General features: G+C 42.4%; 1 protein-coding gene across 1 annotated transcript in view; it reads left to right on the forward strand.

The window, feature by feature from the left end:
• Positions 1-6,993: 6,993 nt before the first annotated feature.
• Positions 6,994-15,083, forward strand: part of gys2 (glycogen synthase 2) — a 30,966-nt gene continuing 22,876 nt past the window's right edge. The window contains exon 1 of the mRNA XM_061714806.1: positions 6,994-7,164. Within this exon, the coding sequence (XP_061570790.1) occupies positions 7,041-7,164 (124 nt within the window). The 5' untranslated portion in view covers positions 6,994-7,040. The remainder of the gene's footprint in view (positions 7,165-15,083) is intronic.

The following is a 15,083-nucleotide window of genomic DNA, read 5'->3' on the forward strand; positions in this document are numbered from 1 at the left end:
GTAAAAACTGCCCTAGTGGGAGAAAAACCTTAAGCCAAACAGTGGCAAGAAAAACTCCCCTTTAGGAGGGAAGAAACCTGGACCAGGACCAGGCTCATAAGGGGGGACCCTCCTGCCGAAGGCCAGACTGGGGGAGTTGGGGACGTCAGCAGCACACAGCAGGCAGGTGGAAGCAGCAGCGGGATGACCAGAAGGGGGGGCTGCAGGCCAGCACGCAGCTCCTGAAGCTCCGGCCTGCAAACATGCACAATAGAGAAAAAAGGGGGCCAAGAAACTACAGGAACGATGGACAAAAATTATAGCTATGAGACACTTATGAGAAATGGAGAAGAGAGGAAGGGAAGAGGAGAGGAGAAGAAGGGTGAGAGGCACCGCCCAGCGGATCATGTCGGTGCCCCCCTGCAGCATAAGCCTATAGCAGCATATCTACCACAAAGCTATATTTGAGACTAACTATTATAGTTTTGTTCTATAGCTGCAACTATGACTACTGACTCTAACACACTAGAGTTTACACTAACTAGAGATTTACTAACACCAGCTAGAGGTTTACCAAACACTAACTATAAGCTTTACTAAACAGAAATGTTTTAAGTTTAGTTTTAAAGGTGGAGGTGGTGTCAGCCTCCTTAACCCAGATTGGAAGTTGGTTCCTGGAATGGTCCCTGATAGCAGAACGCCCGCCCTCCGCCCTGAATGTCAATGCAAACAAAGAAACCCAACAGAAGAAGACAAATAATTATACAACAAAAATGGTTAAATCAAAGAAAAGATGAAAGGTCAAAATCATTGAGGCCAGGGAAGCTGGTGGCCCTCAGGACATGAATCCAATAAGCCTCTCTCTGCCTGAGGCGCCTGACTCTGTCCCCACCCCTCACATCAACACTGATCACCTCAATCCCTGACGCTCGTAGAGAAGAGTCATCTGTGTGTTGTGCCTCCATTAATGTTTGGCCATTGGGTAGTTCACATCTCTAGTATGAATGGAATATTTATGTTCAGCCACCCTGTCCCTCAATCTTATTTTTGTAAGGATTACGTAAAAACAACCACAGATACATTCAAGTTGGTATACAACATGAGTAGTGTTACAATTTATGAAGCTGGAAATAGATGCTGAAAAAAATGCTGAAAACATCCATAAAACTGTCCGTTTTAACCATATTATTACAGCATTTACAGTTACCACACTGAAAATTGCCCTTTGGTCGATGCAGCCAGGTGTCTGGTTTGTGAGCAGGAAGGAAACTCCTCACCAGTTTATCTTTGATGGTGGGGGAAATAAATATACCTAGGTGGAGGATGGGAAATCATGTCCTATTTAGGGCAGTAATAGCTGAGGGGACAACACTACATCTATACCTTTTAGTTTTGCACAAAGGCATTTTAAACCTACGGCCAGAAGGGAGATACTGGAATTGGCCGTATAGTGCATGAGATGTAGCTAAAATAGATTATATATTCAATAAAACATCTATAGAACATGGTGAGCAGCTTTTTATCAATGTGGAAAGATGACAGTTTCCATCAGCAGTGTAGACGTTGGTTTGCCTCTTTATAGACGGATCACAGTTTTACACTGTCTATAATGGTCCCAAGATGTTTATACTTGTCCACACATTCCACTGCCTGACCTTTTATGCTGATTTGTTCCTTGTCATCGGTGAGTCTCCTGGAGTCCACAAGCATATTTCTTGTTTTTGAGATATTTAGTTGAAGGAAGGACTGCTGGCACCAATCCACAAAGTCCTGGACGATTGGATCATGGCCTGTCTCATCGTCCCTCAGCAGGCTGGCAATGACAGAGTCATCTGCATATACTTAAAGATGAATCTGTCCTCCCTGCTACTCTGGCGCATATTAGTATAAAGAATAAACAAAAGAGGTGAAGGAACACAGCCTTGGGGGGATACAGTGGAGGTACAAATCTGGTCAGACCTGCCAGTCTTGCACATTTCTATGCAGGACCTCTCCTGTCACGACGGATCCTCTTTCTGATTTGATTGATTCTGATGTCTTAGGGACATCAAGGACTGGATGTCCAGAAATTTCCTGCTTCTAAATTCAGATAAAACAGAGGTTATCATTCTTGGTCCAGAGCATCTTAGGAAGGGATTAGATGGTGTTGCGATGGCTTCCAGTGCAACTGTGAGAAATCTTGGTGTTATTTTCGATCAGGATTTGTCGTTTAAACCATATGTCAATCAGGTTTGTAAAATAGCCTTTTTCCATCTCCGTAATATTGCAAAGATTAGGAAAATCCTCTCACAGAGTGATGCAGAAAAACTAGTTCATGCGTTTGTATCTTCTAGACTAGATTACTGTAATGTGTTGTTAGCAGGATGTCCAAATAATTTGCTGAATAGGCTCCAGCTGTTCCAAAATGCAGCAGCACGAGTACTGACAGGAATCAGCAGGAGAGACCACGTCTCTCCAGTGTTAGCGTCGCTCCATTGGTTACCCGTAAAATTCAGAATCCAATTTAAAATTGTATTACTTGCGTATAAAGCCCAAAACGGCTTAGCTCCGCATTATTTGCAAGACCTGATAGTGCCTTATGTTCCTGTCAGAGCTCTCCGTTCTCAGAGTGCAGGTTTACTTGTAGTTCCTAGAGTATCTAAATGTAGATTTGGAGGGCGGGCGTTCTGCTATCAGGCGCCACTACTATGGAACCAACTTCTAATCTGGGTTAAGGGGGCTGACGCCACCTCCACCTTTAAAACTAAACTTAAAACATTTCTGTTTAGTAAAGCCTATAGTTAGTGTTTAGTAAACCTCTAGCTGGTGTTGGTAAATCTCTAGGTAGTGTAAACTTTAGTGTGTCAGAGTCGCTCCTGTGGTTTCTTGTGCTGGCCCCCCCTTCTCCTCCCTTTTCTCTCTTTTGTCCATGTTGCAGCATCCTTTGCCGGACACCGGAACCTGCAGGTGGTCGTGGGTGGCTTGTAGCTTGCATTACGGAGCACAAGTCTTTCCCCGACCCTGCACCCCAACCTGGGACTTGCTGATTGGGCCGGAGCTTCGGGAGCTGCGTGCTGGCCTGCGGTCCCCACCCCTGGTCATCCCGTTGCTGGCCCCCCCTTCTCCTCCCTTTTCTCTCTTTTGTCCTGCAGGTGGCCGTGGGTGGCTTGTAGCTTGCATTACGGAGCACAAGTCTTTTCCTGACCCTGCACCCCAACCTGGGACTTGCTGATTGGGCCGGAGCTTCGGGAGCTGTGTGCTGGCCTGCGGTCCCCACCCCCGGTCATCCCGTTGCTGCTTCCACCTGCCTGCTGTGCTGTTGCCGTCCCTGACCCACCAGTCTGGCCCTCGGCAGGAGGGTCCCCCCTGATGAGCCTGGTCCTGCTCAAGGTTTCTTCCCTCCTAAAGGGGAGTTTTTCCTTGCCACTGTTTGGCTTAAGGTTTTTCTCCCACTAGGGGAGTTTTTACCTGCCATTGTTTATGTAATAACTGCTCGGGGGTCATGTTCTGGGTATGGGTCTCTGTAAAGCGTCTAGAGACAACTCTGTTGTATTAGACGCTATATAAATAAAATTGAATTGAATTGAATTGAATTGATTTGATTTGATTTTGATATGAAGATTTTATTTCAAACATGCATGTTAAAAAAGTAAAAAAAAGTAAAAAAAAAATAGAATACAAATGTATACATATATGTGTATATATATATATATATATATATATATATATATATATATATATATATATATATATATCATGTTTGCGTTTTAAGAACCGACACCAGAACTTAAGTTGGTAGACGAAAAACGGCTCCTCGTCCGATTCTGTCACGTGATGAATATACTAAGGTTTAGATCAACATACGTGTGTTTTGAGTCTTACAGCTCGCAGAATAGGTTTCCACGAGCACCTCTCTCAGAAGTAGAACAATGTGAACAGCATGAACTTATATTTAAAACATGAAGCATCATGATCTGATTCATGCACCGGGAGGAGAGACCGGTGTAGAAACAAGGCTGCCGTTGTGATTAACAAGTTCCATCGTTGTGCTCCTACCTTCATATGTTCATGTGGTTGATTGTGAGATCGTTGCAGTTCCACTGGTGTGTAACTTATCTGGTGATGTGGGGACTGTCATGTCCTTCACGTGGTCGTGAACTTATTGTTGACGTCACGTTCCCTCATATTCTGGACTTCACTGCATCACCAGTGAGTGTCGCCAACGGACAAAACCTCAGAAATGTGCATACGCCAACCTTGATGTTTGCGTGAAGGACTCCAACTTTTCACGTTCAAGTCACTTTAGGAACATCCGACTTTGAGCGTAGAAAGTGGCGTACGCATGTTTTTTGTGCGCCGCTCTCTTTGTACACGAGGCCCCTGGTCTGGGCTCCTCTGGTGTTTCCTCCAGTTCTCCTCTAGACACTGCAGGAACCTCCACTTTGAGCAGAAGCCGGTCATCGGCTGATAGTTGGCTAGAACCCTTAATGATCAGGACCCCCCCATCCTTGAGTGAACCAGTCAGGGTGGATCCTGTCTACGAGCAGCTGGTTCATTAACAACCCTCATGTGGCGTAGGCGGTGTGTATCAAAGCAAAGCTCCAGAAAGTTAAATTAGGACCACTTATGTGTTCAGAAAAAGACAAATATGACATGGGCCTCTGAAAATATGCGGCGAATCGATACTGAAGCTGGACTTTAAACTGCCATTGGACAAACTATGGGAAGAGGCGCTTACAAAGGTGCACACATCCTCCATCTGTGCTAGGCATGGTCTCATCCATGCAAACTTATTCATAGGGCCCATTGGACCAGGATGAGACTAGAGACTATAGTCTAAAATTTACAAAGATGTGGACCCTAAATGTCTAAGATGTGCCCAGTCCCCTGCAAATCACCTACATATGTTTTGGCGTTTCCCATCTTTGGTTGGTTTTTGGAAAGAATTTTTTAACACACTGTCAGAAATTAGTAATATGCACATTGAACCAGACCCCATCATTGCATTGTTTGGGGTACTTCCATCCACACCACAACTCTCCAAAGCAGGTAACGATGTAATTGCCTTTGTTACTTTATTAGCAAAACGTTTAATTTTGCTTGAATGGAAATCTTCTGCAGCTCCTACTCATGTCTCTTGGATCAAATCTATTTTAAACTGTATAAAATTGGAAAAATAAGGTACACATTGAATGGGTGTACAGACAAATTCTACGCTACATGGGCCCCTTTTTTCTCATATTAAGAAGCTTGATTTCCCTGCGGTTCCAGAGTAATGTTATTTCTCCTAGTTGTGTGTGGGTATTTTTTTTACATATGTATATATGTTTTGTGTACGTATGTATGTTTTACTTGTTTTCACCCTGCTGGATGGATGTGAAGATAAGACACAGTCTAGTTAGAAACATGAGGTGCATCTATATGGCGAATAGTCTGGTTATGAGGATTTCACTGTATTATCTGGTGGATCTGTATGTAACTTAGTCAAGGTGTACTTTTGATGTGTTGTTGTTTTTTGTGTGCGTTTCTTTGTTTTAGGACTATCTTTTTTAATGTCCTTTACCTAGATCAGGGGTCGGCAACCCAAAATGTTGAAAGAGTCATATTGGACCAAAAATAATATGTAAGCCACAAATAATATGTAAGCCACAAAAAATGAAGTCTTGTATCAGCTTTAGAATGAAGACAATACATGCTGCATGTATCTATATTAGTTATAACTGGGGAAGATTTTTTTTTCATAATGCACTTCGAGAAAAAAGTGGAAATGTCGAGAAAAAAGTCAAAATTTCGAGAAAAAAGTCAAAATGTCGAGAAAAAAGTTGAAATTTTGAGAAAAAAGTTGAAATTTTGAGAAAAAAATTGAAATGTCGAGATTAAAAAGGAAAGGAAAAAGGGAGAAAAAAAGGAAAAAAGAAGAAAAAAGGAAAAAGAAGAGAAAAAAGAGAAAAAAGGAAAAAAAAATAAAAAGAGAAGAAAAAAGCAAAAAAAGAAGAAAAAAAGGAAGAAAAAGGTCAAACATTTTTTGAAAAAGCTCCAGGGAGCCACTAGGGCGGCTCTGGAGCCACGGGTTGCTGACCCCTGACCTAGGCATTATAATTCATAAGTGCATTTATACTGTTAAAGGAGCATGAGGCTCCTTTTAAGAAATGAGACTCTCTAGCGCCACCCTTCACCACGACGGCCGTTGGGGGTACTGCAGCCAACAGTGAAGCCGGCACGGGAGAACGGGGAGAACGTGCATGCAGCGTCATGTGACGTCACATCCGCGGGAAATTCGGGACCGAATTGCAGCACATTTTGCAGCACACAGCCTGTTCAAGGCAAAGGAGAGATACACTAGAGGGCTTATTCTTTTGGGTTTGGAACGCTTCATCTGACATTATTACTAGAAAACTTAAAATGTATAAGGATTTTTTTCATAAATCCTGCCCTAATCCGGCCTCAAGCTCCTTTAATGTTTGTCGTGCCAAAAAATCAATAAAAAAAAACTGCCATTGAAACTTGGTGGGATCATGACTAACTTACCGTGTTGCTTCTCTGTTCCTACCTCCCTCAGGAGCTTAACCTTAACGTTTTCGCTCCTCTGGTACCATCCACACAGAGCAGTCGGCCCAAATAAAGGAGCTACAGTGGTAGAACTAACTGCTGCGTAAACATCAGAGGGACTTCCATCTTTTTAATGTTTTACCGGCTTTAATTGAGGTTCAAATGCTGAATGGCAGATGAGCTGATGAGCTGAGGAAATCAGCTGATCGTTCACAGCAAATCACACGAAGAAAACTGTGTGTTGCTGGTTTGCAGTTTTGGACTGGTATGGATTTTACACTTCATCTGTTTCACAATCACAGTCAGTTGATCACACACAAACCTTTACCCTGACACGCTTGTGTGTGTGTGTGTGTGTGTGTGTGTGTGTGTGTGTGTGTGTGTGTGTGTGTGTGTGTGTGTGTGTGTGTGTGTGTGTGTGTGTGTGTGTGTGTGATCAGCCGTGTAGGCGGGCTGGAAGCCTCTGTTATCTCGTCCTGCTGGACCTCCAGCCTCACAGGACTTCTCGTCTCTGTACCTGAACCGCCGGTACGATGCCGCTGCCCCGTTCCCTGTCCATGTCCTCGCTGAGCGGCGTCCTGCCGGCCTGGGAGGACGAGCAGCTGCCCGTGGAGGACCTGCTGCTGTTCGAGGTGGCCTGGGAGGTCACCAACAAAGGTTAGGAACATCGTAAACATCACGTTCATTTCAACATTGAGCTGGTATCTGGGGTAATGGCCCGGGTTGGTGCAGCTCCAGAGGTTTTCTGTACGTTGTGCAGACATGTCAGGGTCTAAACGTCTCTATTATTGCTCTTAAAATGTGAAAACAAGACTATTTTGGGGGAAAAACCCTTTGTTTATTATGTAGATGTACCAGAACCAGCACAGAGGTTCTGCTGGTTCCTTGCAGGCTCTGCACCGGTCTGGCAGTGTTCTAGGACTTTACGTAAAGGTGCCTCTGTGTTCCTGCACTGCAAAAACTCAAAATCTTAACAAGAATATTTGTCTTATTTCTAGTTAAAATGTCTCATTTTTTGTCAAAAAATCTCATTACACTTAAAACAAGAGTCATCACTGGAAAAAAAAAACAATTTTCACCTGTTTCAAGTAGATTTTCACTTGAAATAAGTAGAAAAATCTGCCAGTGGAACAAGATTTTTTTGATTGTAATAAGAAGATAAATCTTGTTCCACTGGCAGATTTTTCTACTCATTTTAAGTGAAAATTTACTTGAAACAGGTGAAAATTGTCAAATAACAAGTTATTTTTATGACAATGACTCTTGTTTTAAGTGTAATGAGATTTTTTGACTGAAAATGAGACATTTTAACTAGAAATAAGACAAATATTCCTGGTAAGATTTTGAGTTTTTGCAGTGTGACAGAGTAAACATTGAAGTGCATGTGGATTCTGTTCCCTCTGCAGTTAAACTTTAATCTACAGATAATGGTGAAGGTGGGTTTCTAACCAGCAACCAGTCACGTCTGGTCCAGATCAGTTGTGGAAGCCGACAGCTTTTGTTTTGAAATCAGGATTCTGGTTCCAGTTTGTCAAATCCAGGCCATAGACTGTAAAAATACAGACGGTAAAAGAACTGGATCTTTACGTCAAGCTCAGGTTTTTGGAAGCGTCATCTGAAACGAAGTCTAGCAAAGCTCCAAAAGAACCAAGCTGACCACAGAAAACAATGAAGTTCCTGCCGGATCCATCGTTGCTCCTCCACCAGTGGATGGGGGGTCAACCAAGCTGACCGCAGTGTTGTCTGATTGGTCACCATGGAAGGGTCATGAGATGATCAGAGGAGAAGGTCACTCAACCAGAGAACTCTGCTGATGCAAGAGCTAGAAGCTCTTCAAAGCTTCTCCCCTGAATCCTCCCAGACCATTTAGTTAGTGCTGTGGTGCTGTCTAAAACCTGGCTGGAAGGCAGCAGTTGTTACAGCTGTTTTTAGTGGCTCTGGAAACACCTGTCATCAAGGACAAGTTCACCATCAGTAACAGGTCCGACTTCAAAACCTTTGAGACCTTTTTGAAGAAACCTGTTGGCAAGACGTCTAAACAGGAAGAGGAGGAGTTCACATGTCGTTAAATGTCCTCCAGGTCTTGGCTGTTAATGGGTTGAAACTGTGTCATGGTGTTTGAACCGGTTTTCGAGGGACACGGTACACATGCTGAACCTGCTGCTGATGCACCAACTGCTGTCTGATATTTTAGATTTTGTCTGTGAAAAACTTGTCAAAGTCATTGCAGGTCAGGGTGGGATGAAGTTCCTTTGCAGCTGACACAGGAGGGTTTGTTGCCTGTCAATGCAGCAAATAATACCCAACCATTATGACTGTTTTTGGTGATGATGTCAGAGAAGTAGTAGGACTTCCTTGGATTCTTCACTAGGGTCCAGATCCAGACCTGCAGTTCCTCTACTGACCACTAGGGTCTGGATCCAGACCTGTAGTTCCTCTACAGACCACTAGGGTCCAGATCCATTGTCCTCAAGGTTAAAATGGTCAGGTTTACAGTGGAAATAAGCATCTTCACAGTCAATAACAAAAACAATTTTTGTCTCCGTGGTTACTTTTCACATCCATGACTACGTTTACATGCAGTCAAAATTGGGGTTATTGCTAATATTCCGGTTACTGAAACATTCAGAATATTCCGTTTACATGGTAATTAATCATTTAGGATATCTGGATCAAACCAGCGACGCACGGAGAACGTCATGATGCAATTCCCATCATTTCCACTTCTTCTTCCTGTATCCAAATTCAAAAACAAATGCTGCTTCGTGCAACTTTTCTCTCACCTTCTTGTAAATCTTCTATCCCGGTATTTTCTACCGTCTACAAATGCAGAAATGTTCATATCCTTCATTACATTTATGAAGTGATTAGTCTCCTCCTGGTCTTGGTTTCTCCGTGTTTATAAGAACTTCCTGGACTCAAAAGACCAGGATTCCTTGTGAACAGATCATGAGCAGAAAACAAATTCCTGTTCCGTTTGATGGGGATATTCTGTTTGGTGTTTACATGACCCAATATTCAGGTTTTAAAAGGAGTAACCCAGGGCTCATATTGGGGTTTTTAAAAACCAAATATGAGCAAATTCTGGTTATTCAAAGGGGTTATTGGTGTTTACATGGCCGTGCAAAACCGGGTTATTGCTAATATTCTGCTTTTAAAAGGGTTATTGATGCATGGAAACGCAGTCCATGATGACTGTACGAGGGAATTTCTAATGACATAAAGCTGCTACTTTGTGTGTAATTAGAGGTGTGATCTTTTGATTGATGGGTTGCTATGGTTATTTGCCTGAAGTCATAATTTTATCTATCAGCCACCAATTGTGCAAGTTCTCCCACTTAAAAAGAGGAGAGAGGCCTCTATTTTTTATCATAGGTAACTTCAACTATGACAGACAGAATGGGGGGAAAGAATCCAGGAAATCACATTTAAGGATTTTTACTGAATTAATTGGTAAATTCCTGGGTAAAATAAGTATTTGGTCACCTACAAACAAGCAAGATTTCTGGCTTTCACAGACCTGTAACTTCTTCTTTAAGAGGCTCCTCTGTCCTCCACTGGTTACCTGTGAGACTGGGTTGGTATAAAAGACTCCTGTTTTAACTGGTTATCAGTATAAAAGACTCCTGTTTTAACTGGTTATCAGTATAAAAGACACCTGTCCACAACCTCAAACAGTCACACTCCAAACTCCACTATGGCCAAGACCAAAGAGCTGTCAAAGGACCTGAGAAACTAAATTGTAGACCTGCACCAGGCTGGAAGACTGAATCTGCAATAGGTAGCAGCTTGGTGTGAAGAAATCAACTGTGGGAGTGTGTTTATTAGAAAATGGAAGACATACAAGACACTGATAATCTCCCTGGATCTGGGGCTCCACGCAAGATCTCACCCCGTGGGGTAAAAATTGCAACCACTTTTTCCAGAATTTTAGACACAAATGGAAGGTTGGAAATTGGTCTATAATTAGCTAAGGTGTCTGGATCAAGAGAAGCTTTCTTAAGTAAAGGTTTAATTACTGCAACTTTGAAAACCTGTGGTACATATCCTAAGCATAGGGATAGGTTAATTTGGTCCAGTATTGTCGTACCAATAAGAGAAAAAACATTTTTGAATAGTCGAGTCGGGATGGGGTCTAACATACATGTGGTTGATTTAGCTCTATTAACGAGTGAAGTCAGCTCAGGGAGGTCTATAGGATCAAAACAGTCTAGAGTCAAGTCAGAGCCTAGGGAAGTCGCTAAAGCTGAAGAAACGCCCACAACCGGCTGGTTGATTTCTTCTCTAATTCTCATGATTTTACTGTTGAAGAAGCCCATAAAGTCCTCACTACTGAGAGCTGCAGGAATGCACGGCTCAACAGAGTTGTGACTCTTTGTCAGCCTGGCTACAGTGCTGAACAGAAAACGTGGGTTACTTTTATTATCCTCTATCAACGTTGAATAATAAGCTGTTCTGGCTTTGCGAATTGCTTTTTTATATACTATTAGATTATCTTTCCATTCACGATAAGAGTCTACAGACCTACAAGAGTACCACTTCCTTTCTATTTTACGCACGTTTTGTTTCAACATGCGGATATCTGAATTATACCAGGGAGTTAAGCTCCTGTGGCTAGAAACCCTCCTTTTCAAAGGAGCAACTTCATCTAAAGCTGAATGCAACAAATCAGCAGTGTTACTAACAAGAAAATCAACATCAAGATCATAGGTAGAACCCAGGTCACTGGCCTCTACTGCTTCACTATTTTCCACTGTCGTAAGATAAGCAATGGCCTCCTTAAATTTAGCAATAGCTTCATCAGACAAACATCTGCTAAAATAATACCTCCTATTTTGCGCTTCAACATCAACAAAATTAAATTCAAACGTTATTAAATAGTGGTCGGATAAGAGGGAGTTTACAGACGACACCAACAGACCATCAGTTTCAACACCGTAGTTGAGAACGAGATCCAGGTCACGATTAAAACAGGCTCTTGGTAAAAGGGGAGATTAATGACTGGATGTGCCACAACGTTCTCCAGCTAAACAAAACTGAGGTATTTCTCTTTGGACCCAAAGACAACGATTAAAGGTCACCACAAAGCTTCAGTCTATACACCTAACAACCACCAACCGGGCCAGAAATCTGGGTGTAGTGATGGACTCAGACCTAAATCTGGAAAAACACAAGAGCAAAGTAAGCCTACTATCACCTTAAAAGGAACCCTGGGTATTAAGACATGTAGGTCTTAAAAGATAAATGTTGGTATCAATTATAACAATGTGATATAAAAAACCTTGTTGATGTCTTCGTTTTTATAAAATTTGAAAATATAATTTAACTCGTAGGTCGCCATTGTTGTTTACATTCTGGGTAGTGACGTCAGACGGTGGCTCCTGCTAACCCCCGTCCACTGTTTTGACACCCAGAAACAGATGAAAACACAGCTAAACAGGTGACGGCGCACCAGAAACACAGATCAAAACACAGCTAAACATTAAGGTGACGGCGCACCTACAAAAAAGTAAAAAAAAAAAAAAAGTACAGCACCATACAGCATGAACTACAAAAACACCATAAAACTCAGATAGACTAACCGACCACACGTTTCAACTAGCAGATAGCCGATGCTACAATAAAAACCCCAGCCAGATCTGGCGTCATTAAATTAAATAAAGATGTTCTTGCCTATTTGAAGCGAAGTCTGCGCCTCCCGTTTCGTCAAAGTCCCGGGCCAGTCCCCTCAGCCTCTGGTCTGTCATCACCCAGCACCGAAGCCGGTTTTAGGGGGGGGCAGGTGTGGGCTATGCCCACCGGCGTCTCCATCCCGGCGGCGGCGAGAGCGGAGAGCGGATGGCAGTGCGCTGCAGGCTCTAAAGCCCCGGCTACGCCGTCTACGCCGTAGGCTACGCCGTCTGCGCAGGAGCCTAATGCACTGGTAAGATGCGCACGACATTGATCATTTTTGCAGATCTCCCGTGCATCACAGAACTTTGATCCAGTTTGCCTGAACCGAGACGTCTTATGGGCTCCCTCGTCAGCCTCCACGGCCGGGAGATGCTGCTCATCTATGTTTTAGATACCTGTCCCAGTTAAACTAACGCGGCTTATCTTCCCAGAGCCACCGCTCTACGTCATCGCCCCCAGAATGCATTGCGCAGGTAAAACATGGCGCCTCCCGCAGGTCAAAATATGTGATAAACATTGTAGATTTTTAAAGCAATTAGATTATTTTATGTGTTTCTAACAACATATTTTAGTATAAGAGAACAATTGTGGCTAATTAGGGACTACATGTCTTAATAGCCAGGGTTCCTTTTAAGAACAGTACTCGAGTTGTAAAAAAACATCAGGGGGGATGGTGGATTTGATCATATGGGGACAGATAATTTGTGCTGATTACAAATAATATAATATATTCCAAATAATAGCAGTGACCAAAACACCTGCAGAAATACTGCAGGAATGACATAGCAGCAGTTAAATGCAGCCTTCTGTAAGCTTTAAATATCCACTGGGCTTACATCAAATACATCAAAACACAACAATAAAAACAGTTTTCTGAACTTATCAATATGACTCTGTCCTTCACAGGATAAGTAAAATGGATCACTGCAAAAACTCACAATCTTAACAAGAATATTTGTCTTAAAAATGTCTCATTACACGTAAAACAAGACTCATCACTGGAAAAAACAACAATTTTCACCTGTTTCAAGTAGATTTTCACTTGAAATAAGTAGAAAAATCTGCCAGTGGAACAAGATTTTTTTTACTTGTAATGAGAAGATAAATCTTGTTCCACTGGCAGATTTTCCTACTTATTTCAAGTGAAAATTTACTTGAAATGGGTAAAAATTGTCAAATAAGTTATTGATGACTCTAAATGTTGAAATAGCAGTAAAACCACATTCATTGATGAAATGACATAAGGGATGGAAAGGGGGGTGGCAGTTTTACAGGGGGGATGATTTGGACCGTTTTTATTTCAGGGGGGGATGCCATCCCCCTCATCCCCCCTCAACTCCAGTACTGGTTAAGAATATATTCAATTCAATTCAATTCAATTTTATTTATATAGCGTCTAATACAACAGATGTTGTCTCGAGACGCTTTCCAGAGATCCAGAACATGAACATAAACATAAAAATAAACATAAACATAAACCCCCGAGCAATTATTACATAAACAATGGCAGGTAAAAACTCCCCTAGTGGGAGAAAAGCCTTAAGCCAAACAGTGGCAAGAAAAACTCCCCTTTAGGAGGGAAGAAACCTTGAGCAGGACCAGGATCATAAGGGGGGACCCTCCTGCCGAAGGCCAGACTGGGGGGTCGGGGACGTCAGCAGCACACAGCAGGCAGGTGGAAGCAGCAACGGGATGACCGGGGATGGGGGGGGGGGGGGGGATATATGAAGGTAGAAGACCTGCAGGTCTGTATCCAGAACCCAGTGGTCAGTAGAGGACCTGTAGGTTAATGTTAAAAAGTGTTCAAATTACCAGTGAAAGACTCCAAACCACTGAAGAAATAAAAAAAGCTAAATCTTTGGTTTTACAGGAAAAGGTTTGACAAGATAAAATAACAAAAGACAGAGAATGAATGTTAAATATCCCAAAACCTCTGTTTGAGATTTTACCTTTTCATGTGAAAACAGAATCATAAAAACCTGTCTGGCATTTGTAAAGTATACTTCAGAGTTGGGATTTGTTTCTGTCACAGACTGCGTTTCAGTTTCCAGTCATGTCTCTGTGGTTTGTCATTGTACCAGACAACACTGAACATCAGGAGGCTCTGGTAACAGCAGGACACGTGTCTGAGTGTGTTGTGTTTCTGTTTCTTCATCACGTCATCATGATGCTGTGAAATGGTCCAGAGATCAGTCCGTGTTTACTCTGGATTCACCTCTTACATGCGCTGACGCGGGACACACGTCATCAGCCATCGATCCGGCTGCATCACATGAAACCGAGCAAAACAACACCAGATAAACATGAACGCTCCGAGTTAAACACGTGCTTTGTTAATTCTGTCTTTGCTTGAATAGAAAAACATTTGAAAATACCTGATCATTTGGATCATAATATTCAACAAAAATACCTCAGTTGAACAGGAACACATAACTGTTTACCCCTGTCATCATTTATTTCATACAGTAAAAATCAAAAAGTGAAAAAACAACTGGTACATTCCAAGTACCACCCTTACTGATTCCAGAGGATTTAAGAGGGTTGGTTGCAGCCAGTTGGTACTAATCACCATTATTGATGAAATGATCATTAGCAGACGTGAAGACCTCTATAAAAGCAGATGTTTTAGTGGGTGTGTGAATGATCAATAATCAGTATTATTGGCAGTAATAGAGGGCCCCAAAATCACATTTTGCTTAGGGCCCCATGGAGGCTTGGACCGGCCCTGGAAACATCTACTGAGAGTTCCTGCTGAAAGAAACACCTACTGAGAGTTTTTGAGAGTTCTTGCTGCAGAAGTGCTCTACGAGCTGTTGAATCACTGAACTTAGTATTGCCCACACCAGTTTTCTTTTTCTTTCTTGGCTTATTCTTCTAACCCTTGTGCTGTCTTCAGGTCAAGG

This window comes from Cololabis saira, chromosome 23 (genome assembly GCF_033807715.1).
Source record: "Cololabis saira isolate AMF1-May2022 chromosome 23, fColSai1.1, whole genome shotgun sequence".
NCBI classification, from domain to species: domain Eukaryota; kingdom Metazoa; phylum Chordata; class Actinopteri; order Beloniformes; family Belonidae; genus Cololabis; species Cololabis saira.